Source organism: Rattus norvegicus, chromosome 10 (assembly GCF_021556685.1).
Source record: "Rattus norvegicus strain SHRSP/BbbUtx chromosome 10, alternate assembly SHRSP_T2T, whole genome shotgun sequence".
In the NCBI taxonomy this organism is placed as follows: Eukaryota; Metazoa; Chordata; class Mammalia; order Rodentia; family Muridae; genus Rattus; species Rattus norvegicus.
The window spans coordinates 68,199,583-68,210,000 of record NC_141543.1 but is presented as its reverse complement, the minus strand read 5'-3'; the positions used below and the strand labels follow the sequence as shown (position 1 = coordinate 68,210,000).

At 40.2% G+C, this 10,418-nt stretch overlaps 1 protein-coding gene across 3 annotated transcripts in view; it reads right to left on the bottom strand.

Moving 5' to 3' along the window:
• Positions 1-10,418, bottom strand: part of Ssh2 (slingshot protein phosphatase 2) — a 251,109-nt gene that overhangs the window by 41,001 nt on the left and 199,690 nt on the right. For all 3 annotated transcript variants that reach the window (XM_087572020.1, XM_087572021.1, NM_001107024.1), the window contains 1 exon segment: positions 7,231-7,352. In XM_087572020.1, the coding sequence (XP_087428146.1) occupies positions 7,231-7,352 (122 nt within the window).

The following is a 10,418-nucleotide window of genomic DNA, read 5'->3' as shown; positions in this document are numbered from 1 at the left end:
TGGGAGTCGTGAACAAAGGTTCATGTAGCCCAGGCTGGACTCAAATTTACCATATAGCAGAGGGTGGCTTTGAACTCTTGAGTGCTGGGATTACAGGTATGCTCCACCATAACTGTTCTCAAGGACTGGTTTTAATGTGAAGAACCATTGCTGGTTGCTCAAGATCTTGGAACAAATGATTTGTTTAACTTTAAGATACACTGAACAACATAACACTTAATAGTCTCAAAAACAAAGGAATTAAAAATGTACAGAACTAATAGTCATGGCTTGTTATCAAGTTAGAGAAATAAAAATACAATTTAAATAAAACAGTACTTGGTCTTATGTGTGTGAATGAGTGTAAATGAGATTTTAAAAAATAAATTTTATTTTTATTTTATGTGTATTTTGTGTGCGTGTATGTCTGTGTACCACCTGCATGTCTGGTCCCCTATGAAGGCCAGAAGAAGGTGTTAGATCCCCTGGGACTGGAGTTATAGATGGTTACGAGATATCATGTGGGAGTTAGGAATTGAACCTGAGTCCTGTGGAAGAGGACTGCTGAGCCATCTTTCCAACCTCCTGTTTTGTTTAAGAGAGTCTGACTGCGTAGTCCAGACTGGCCTTAAACTTGAAATTCTCTTAGTCTCAACCTTCTCTACCGTGAGATTATAGGCACGCGCTCTCACGCCTGACAAAATGCTATGTTCTGACTATACTACTGAAATGCAGGATAGGGATGTCAGCAGCCAATAAAAGGGTGGGGTCCTACTATGGAATGCTAAAACATACTTTTTTTTTTTCCTTTTTTCTTTTTTTTTGGAGCTGGGGACCGAACCCAGGGCCTTGCACTTGCTAGGCAAGCGCTCTTCCGCTGAGCTAAATCCCCAACCCCAGGCTAAAACATACTAACCCGTGGTAAAGTATGTGATCTGCCTTGGTTCAGCCACACAGCAGCCGAGGAAGGAAACTGGCTCTAAGTGAAAAGAACAGGTTGGTGCAGGAAGCCCTGGACCCCGGATGAATTAACTATGCTCTGTGACTCCACTTCTCTGGACAACCTTCACTATTTCTGTACATTTTTCCTCTTTAAGGATCTTTAGAGTTTTCAGGTTTTTTGTGTATGGTAGCACACACCTCTAATTCCAGTATCTGGGACACAGAGGCAGGCAGTGTCTGAGTCTGAGGCCATTCTGCTCTATAACAGTAAGTTTCAGGCAAGGCAGGATGACATTTAAGACTCTTACCTCACACACAAAACTCTTTTTGAAAACACATGAATGTGTATGCCTTCTGTGCGAAGGTATGTTGTACACGAGTGCAGATGCCTGTGGAAGCTGAGGCTCCAGATCTACTGGAGCCAGAAATCACAGGCAGTTGTGAGGTAACCACTGTTGATGCTGGGAACTGAACTTGGATCTTCTGTAAGGGTAATGAATGCATGCTCTGTTTCGTCATCTCTTCTGCCCCTTTATTAAGGATACATCTTAAACTAATTCCTGCTTCTGGACATTTTCCAAAGGATCCTTCATCTGTCCCCCCCCCCCCCCCAATATATCTACAGAGACAGCATAGTATAGCTGAAAGAGCACTGGACATAGGCGTGGAATGGTGTAGTTAAGATCATGGCTCTCAGTCAGATGGACTCTAGAACCTGGGGTTCTAGCAGTGATAACGTCTCTCCAGGGCCCTACCCAGGCTAGGCCAAGGCTCTCTACTTGTGAGTGACTCATCAGCCTTCAAGCTCTATAGTCTAAAAGTACGGAATTGCTTGTGGCTATCTCTTCAGCTATAAAAGAGGGACAAAAGAGCCTTTACTGTCCTCTTTTAAGATCAAGTATATGAAAACGTATCTGAGGGCTTTTAAACATAATAGTTTCTATTTAATAAGTATCTACTGTGCCAAATATCTGGATTTGACCTCTTTTGGTATTGAAACTCTGACAAATTACTTAACTCCTCTCAACCTTAAGTTCGATATCTTTCAAAGTAGGTTATAAAACACAACCTCACAGGAAAGGTTAGAAGGAGGAAAGGGAAAGGGAGAAATGATGTAATTATGTTTCCTTTTCTTTATTCTTTCTTTCTTTCTTTACATCCCAATCGCAGCTTCCTTCCCTCTCCTCCCCTTTTCCTCAGAAAAGAGAGGCCTCCCAAACATGTGTAATTATGTTTTAATTTTTAAAAATTAAAAAAAAGGATTTAAAAAGGCTAGAGAGATGGCTCAGTTAAAAGAACTTGTTGCTCCTTCAAAGGACCCAGATTTGGTTCCCAGATCATGTAACAGCTCACAACTGTCTGTAACTCCAATTCCAGAGGACCTAATGCCTTCTTCTGGTCTCTATGGTCTCATACACATAGCACACAGCCACACATGCAGGCAAAACACCCATACACATAAAGTACAAATAAAAACATTTTTAAAAGATTTAAAATAAAGCTAGGCACAATGGCAAAGTACCTGGGAGACTGAATTCGAGTGCTTTGGGCACTGGCTTCTATAGTGGTGCCCTTTTGTTCCCCTGTCTTTCCCACCCCTTCAAAAAACATATTTGACATCTGCCCCCCCCAAAAGTTAGCCAAGGAATCAAGGAGACATTATAATCTAAAACATAGACGCACACCAAACTTTAATGCATTCAATGTCACAGAAAGTATGCTACTGGAATTAAAGACTCATTAAGAGTAGGTGATTTCAACACCTCATTTCTCCAACAGACAGGTCATCTAGACAAAAAATAAACACGGAAACATCAGAGTTACAAGACAACACATCCAAAGGACTTAACAAATATCCACAGGGGAAAACTCCACCTAAACACCAGCCCATGGAAACCTCTAAACAGACTGCATCGTGGTAGACAAACAAAAAATCTTAAATTCAGAAAACATGAAACAATGCCCTGTATCCTATTTAACCATAATGAAATAAAATTTAAAATAGGTAACCAACATCTTTCGTAAATATACAAACTCATGAAGATTAATCAACTCATTACTGAATGTCCAAAGATTTAATATCTTTAAAGTGAAATAACATGCTAATACACTACACTATAAAATTAGCATCAAATATTAACCTAGAATAGGTGTTCTAATGCATCTGAAAGGAATGCAGGGTGTCAGGCAGCAAGATACAAATGATTTAAAAGAATCAGTGATACCAAATGAACACTGTTGAAAGTGCTGCTGCAGTTCAAGGACATCCTGGGCTTCACAGTGGGAACTTTTCTCAAAGGAAAATCTGGGAAGCAACAAACAAATACCAGACCACAAAGCTCTGCTATTTGTAACCTGAAGGATATGCAGTGTATTTTGGAAAACAACTTTACATTGTATTAATGGGAAACTTTGTCACTTAAAACTACAATACACTTCTCAAAATAAGCTAAATTGTCTTCTACTTTGACTTAATGGTGTTTTGAAACATAGTTTCATATTCTGGTATATAAAATAATATGATAAATTTCTTGAAGAGTAACTGAGCACTAGTTTTCTGAAACCAAGAGCATTTCTTTTACTGTAAAACATGCTCACTCAACAGAAGACATATAGGATTTCATGTCCCAGTTTGTTTCCTAGACACTAAAATTTTGTTAACGCAATGGCATCTGTTAGGTATGATGCAGGCAGGACTATTAGAACAAACAGATGTGGTTTGCTGAGGATAAATTACCAGCATCCATGGAAAGTGTCTGTCCAGGCACCCGATGGCTCACACTCCAGAGTCAGAGTCTGCAGTCACTGCCTCCAGCCTCCAGGGAAAGCCTGAGCATGCACTTCTAGTTCCTGTTCTACAGGGTTTAACTGAGGGGTCAAGGGAACTGAACGAAGGAAATATTGCCACAGCAATTCTATTTAACTGTACCATTAGTGTCCCAGAGGGAGCCATTAATCACACATGACTACTAATAAAGAAAATGAAACGTGACTAGTTATGACTGAGGATTTTTTCTTACATATCATTATTTTAGTTTTTACTTATTTAAATAGCTAGGTGTTAAGTGGCAAATGTACTAGACAGTATAGGTCCAGATAGGTAAAAGTCCAAATCAGAGGTCATAAAGTTCCAATGAATTTGGAAAGGTAGGTATTTTCCCCACTTCCCCTGTCCTTGAGACAGTCAGTCTCTCTCCTCTCTCTCTCTCTCTCTCTCTCTCTCTCTCTCTCTCTCTCTCACACACACACACACACACACACACACACACACACACACACACACAGCCCTGGACTGCCTGAACTTACTACACAGACCAGGCCCAGGCTGGCTTCACCTTTTAGGCAATTCTCATACACACACACACACACACACACACACACACACACACACACACAGCCCAGGCTGGCTTCACCTTTTAGGCAATTCTCATACACACACACACACACACACACACACACACACACACACACACACACACACACACACACAGCCCAGGCTGGCTTCACCTTTTAGGCAATTCTCTTGCCTCTGCCTCTGGAGTGATGGGATTACTGGAACATGGCACCAATCTCAAAAAATGAGTATTTTCTTACTTAAAAGCTGTTACTTATGAAAAACACTAGAAGCTAAAAACCTTAAGAGAAAGCTTCCTCAAAGTGGTTGCCAAGCCTCTATAAATTCAGAGCATATAATTAAATGCTGTAACTGGTGCACACATTCACAACTCTGGTCTAAACTCACAAGTCATTTCTCAAGTTGACTTTTGCCCCCCCCCACACCCACCCCTTACTTGTCATACCTGGGAAGAGGGAAAGGAAGCTCAACTAAAGAGTGGTCTTGATTGGACTGGTCTGTCAGTTTGTGTATGGGGCATTTTTTGATGGCTAACTGATGCCAGAGGAGCCAGCCTATGGTGGGCAGTGCTGTATAAGGTAGTTAAATGTGAGCCTGGGAGCAAGCACATCAGCATCTGTGCTCTGTGGTCTCCGCTTAAGTTCCTCACTCCAGGTTCCTGCCCTGGCTTCCCATGATGTTGGAATATAATCTGTAAGCTGAACTCTTTCCTCCGAAACTTTAAAAAATCCTTTTATTTTATTTTGTGTATATGAGGTAGCATGTTAGAGGCTAGAAAAAGACAACTTGAGGGAGTTGGTTTGCTCCACTTCACGGGTCCTAGGGAACTGAACCCAGGTTGCTGGGGTTGGCAGCAGGTGCATTTAGCTACCTTGCCATGTTGGTTTTGGCCAGTGTTTTATCACGGCAACACCAAGCAAAGCAAGACTTCTATGTACAAACAAGAGTAAACACTGATTTTGGAAAGTTTCTGGTGATACCAGGATTTCCCTGCCCCCAACCCCAAATAATTGTCATCTATTCCCCTTCCTCCAAACCCAGGGCTTTGTGTGTGTGTGTGTGTGTGTAAATTCTCCCAGGCCTGGGCCACACCCCTAGCTATTGCACAATTCCATTCTAGTCCTAAACCAGGAAGTCATGGTTTGAGACATCTGGCAGGATTTCCTGAGTCTTATTATCTCGGAGTATAAAGATTGCTTAGCAGCCACATTCCGGTCTTCTCAAAGGTTCTTCAGAAACAGGAGAGAAATATAACAGAAAAGCCTGAAGCCTGAAGGACACTCCCAGCTCCCCCAATGAACAACCATAATGACCATGATCCAGGTTCTGTCTGAGATATCTTTAATTACAAGAGCAAAGTACATATGAGTTTTGAACCCGGGACCAGTGGTATATTACCAGGAAAGGTAACTACAGTGGATTACTAAAGTAGAGCATTACTGATTGCCAGATTAGACTGACAGGACAAAGAAATGTTACCCCCAGAGCTATGCTCCATTTGCTTAATTGTTATTAGTACCTACCTAACAATAAGAGAAAGGTAAAGAATAAGAGTAAGTTAGAAATAGGCATTCACCAAGTGTCACTCTCTCTGAAGATCATGGTCAAAACTTATTTCCTAGTTTTATGCCTTGATTTGTGTGTCTGTGTGTGTGTGCATGTGTTCATATGTTTGTGGGGTATATTTGGAGGCCAGTGGTCATCCTTGGGTGTCTTCCTTAATTGCTCTTCACCTTAGAGACAGTTTCTCACTGAACTTGGCTCTCACAGATTTGGCTAGGCTAGGCTCCTTGGCTGCCCATCTGCTGGCCAGCAAGTCCCATGGATTACCCTGCCTCCACTTCCTCACTGCTGGGGTTACAGGCACATGCTTCTGTGCCTAAATTTTCCACCAATGCTAGGAACTGAACTCAGGTACTTGATTTTACATGGCAAACACCTTACCACCTGAGCCATCTCCTCAGTTAATTTTTTAACTTAAAAATTTCATTACCACGTACTCAGTGTAAAAGATAGTGGGTTTTACTGTCATACTTTCATACATATATGTCAACCATTTTCCTAAACACATATATATTGTGGTGGTTTGAATAAGAATGTTCCCCACAGGGCTGGAGAGATGGCTCAGCAGTTAAGAGCACTGACTGCTCTTCCAGAGGTCCTGAGTTCAAATCCCAGCAACCACATGGTGGCTCACAACCATCAGTAATGAGATCTGATGTCCCCTTCTGGTATGTCTGAAGACGGCTACAGTGTACTTACATATAATAAATAAATAAATAAATAAATAAATAAATAAATAAAAGAATGTTCCCCACAGGCTCTTGTACTTGAATATTTAGTTATTAGAAATGGCACTACTTGAGAAGGATTAGGAGGTATGCCCCTTGTTGGAGTAGATGTGGTCTTATTGGAAGAAGTGTGTTACTGGGTGGCCTTTGAGGTTTCAAAAGCTCAAGCCAGGCCTCTCCTGCTGCCTGTGGATCCGGATGTAGAACTCTTGGCTGCTTCTCTAGTACCATGTCTGCCTGTGTGCTGTCATGCTCCCTGCCATGATATGAGGATGATGGACTAAACCTTTGAAATTGTAGGCAAGCCCCAACTAAATGCTTTTTAAATTAAGTGTTGTGGTCATGGTGTCTAACAGTGATCAAGACATGTATCAAGAAGACAAGCTGGGCATAGTGGCTCACATCTTTAATCCCAGCACTTGAGATGCAGAGGCAGGCTGATTTCTGAGTTCAAGGTCAGCCTAGTCTACATTAGAGAGATCCTGTCTCAAAAAGAAAGAACACACAGGGACAAACCTCACCCTCTTACCTTCTTGTTCCACTTCATCTTGAATTTTAAAAGCTTAATTATAGAATACACTTTTGTAGTAACTTACATAACTGCTAACAGGTTATTTAAAAAGTAGTTTTCATGCTCCTTCCCCCTTTTTTATGGTATCATACCTGTCATTAGAAGAAAAATCCATTCCCAGGACAATGCTTTCTTCAGTGTCTTGTCTACCGTTAGTTGAAACCACTACCATATAGCGTGTTCGATTTTGGTAAGTACTTTCCAGTCTTACAGCCTGAGGTTAACAGATAACAAAGAAACAAAAAAGAAATTTTAAATCATTTAATCTTTTTTTTTCCTTTTAAACCAGCATCTCATAGCATGCTGCCAAGGCAAAAAAGTCAATGGTTGGGACACCTAAATTCATATTTCAACTCATATATTAACTATAAAACCTTTGATATAATACTAAATTAACTGGAGAGAGAAAAATTAATACCTGTTATGATGTTTTTAAGAATCTGGGTATACAAACCACACTCAAGACAGGCCCTATACCTGCAATAGATGGCCAACACAAAATGAACTCAATGGTATTTTTGGAGATTTTTTTTGTGGGAGGGGGAGGGGGATCTCAATATTGCTTTGTTGGTTTGTTTTTTAAACTTACTTTCGCTTATGTATTACAGTTTCCGATTTTGTGTTATCACAAATTTGTGTGTGTGTGTGTGTGTGTGTTTCTTGTGTATGTTCATTGTTGTTTCTTTTTGTTTATTTTAAAGAGAGAAAGGAGGTGTGGAGATGAGAGAAAATCAAGATTACATTGTACGTAGATCAGACTATATTGTATGAAAAAATTATTTTCAATGAGAAATAAACACATACAGGCTCAGTATATAAGTCACTACAGGTTTACATTAAGTTCATCAAACTCTAAACGCTACAGATGTGTACTTTACTGAAATATACTGTACTCATATATTATAAAGTATATATAATATTTAATAAAATATATCAATATATTATATGTACATCTCTTAAATAGTCTATATATCTATACGTACTTATCGGTCTCCACAAGCTTTGGGGTAAGGTAAAAATCATTTTTACCAAATCTGTTTCTCTTGGTAAAGATTACTTGTTTCACCAAGCTTTAGTCAGTCTCCTGCACTTTGTCTAGATCTATGTGTGCAATTTCCTGCAAAGTTAAACTTCGGCAAGAACCCCCGCTAAATTCATTTATCTGGAATCTACATAATCTCTATCAGATAATCCTTAACATCCAACTGGGTTTCTCATTCTTTACCCTCTCCTAAGTGATATATGATCACCCTGGCCCATCTTCAACAAAAATCATTTAAATCATTTTAAGCCAAAACTTGATACTGAGGGTTCTCTGAGATCTAAGGCCTACTGAGTCATTACAGATGCTAACCAGAGAAGGCCCTTATCTATGGGTAAGTTTTTCAACCACCTGCAGGGAAGTGAGGCAGCAAAGAGAAACAGGCCTGCTGGGCCTCAGTGTGAAAACATATTTTAATGGTTACTTTTGTTGTTATGGTCAGACACCATGACCACGGCCACTTCTAGAAGGAAGAGCTTATTTGGGTTAAGGATTCCAGAAGAGTCCATATGGTGGGGGAGGCACACCAGCAGTTAGTTAGAGCAGGAAGTGGAGAGATCACATTTCTATCCTTAGGCAGGAAGCAAAGAGCAAATTGGAAGTGGGTAAAGCTATAACCCTCAAAGCTTGTTCCTCCTGAACTTCCTCTAGCAAGGCTCTACCCATTTCTCAAACAAAACACCAACTGGGCCCAAGGAAATATTTTTCACTTAAAGCACAAGTTTATACCGAAGATTTTGATAGGAAAAGCACAAAGTATTTATATGGAATCTACAGATTATAGGAAAAAGTGAACTACTGAGAAGCAGGCAGAGGTTTGAGACAGGAGGTCAGACTGCATGAAGGACCTATGGCTTGATTGGCTGAGGCAAACAGTATTTATAAAATAAAATAAATGTATTTATAAAATAAAATGTATTTATAAAGAGTATATGGTATAGCCTAGTGTCTTGCTTGTCTAGAATTCAGCCTAGGTTTCAATAATGATTCAATAAAGTAGGAGTCTCCATATCTATTAAGTTAATTTGGCACAAAAGTGTTAACGGATTAATCTTCCCCTCTGTCCTCTAACCCTTGTACATTTGTTTATATAAAGTGTGTGAGTATCTGTAGAAACTAGAGGTCAATCCTGGGCATCTTCCTCTAGCCTGGGTTATTCTTTTTTTTTTTTTTTCTTCTTTTTTTCCAGAGCTGGGGACAGAACCCAGGGCCTTGCGCTTGCTAGGCAAGCGCTCTACCACTGAGCTAAATCCCCAACCCCAGCCTGGGTTATTCTTTGCTCTACTTTTGAGACTGGATCTCTTAACTAGGACCCCCCGTTTAGACTGGCTGACCAACACTGGAGTACAGGCACAGGCTGTGTCATCTGTTTTTCACGACATGATGGTTGAATATCTAAACTCACAACCTCACGCTTGCATGGTGAAGGCACTGCCCAGCTTGCACTGTTACCAACTCTCTATTTCCTCATCTCACAGGCCTTTTGTCAATTCGTCTGGTCCCTTCCCTATCTTTTATATTTCCTCTCAGCAGCTTTTATCACAGGGCTTAGCTCTGTCATTTGGCTATGAATTTCTGCTTGTCCATGCTGGGTTTACAATTAAGCCCAATTCTATACTGAGGTCTCCCAGTTTTATTTCAATAGTCCTGACTAAAATTTGTTTTTACCACTTTAAAAAAAAAAGAATCTTATGAAATAATGAATGTGAATCAGTGCTTGGTACATGGTAGAAGATCACTAGCCATTTTAGTATGTGTTTATGAGCAGAATTTACAATAACAACTACCAAAACATGTTCTATAGACTGAAGGGAGAAGATGAGGAACATGAATGTAAGCACTGACTGTATAGATAAAATCTGCACAAGCCACTGTACTATGCAGCAAAATATTAGCTTATCCAAGGGAAGTTACCGGCTCTGTGCAAATGATTACCTGTATGTAACAGATATTTACATATATAAACACGTTTGTATATATGTATGTAACAGTGTGATGGTTTGTATATGCTTGGCCCAGGGAGTGGCACTATGAGGAGGTGTGGCCTTGTTGGAGTAGGTGTGGCCTTGTTGGAGTAGGTGTGGCCCTGTGAGTGTGGGCTTTAATACTCTCCTCCTAGTTGCCTGGAAGCCAGTCTTCTTCTGCTAGTTGCCTTCAGAACAAGAGTTCTCACCTGTACATCTTGTTAGTAATCTAGTTACTTGCAGCTGTTAAATATCGTGTCAAAACAACAGAACT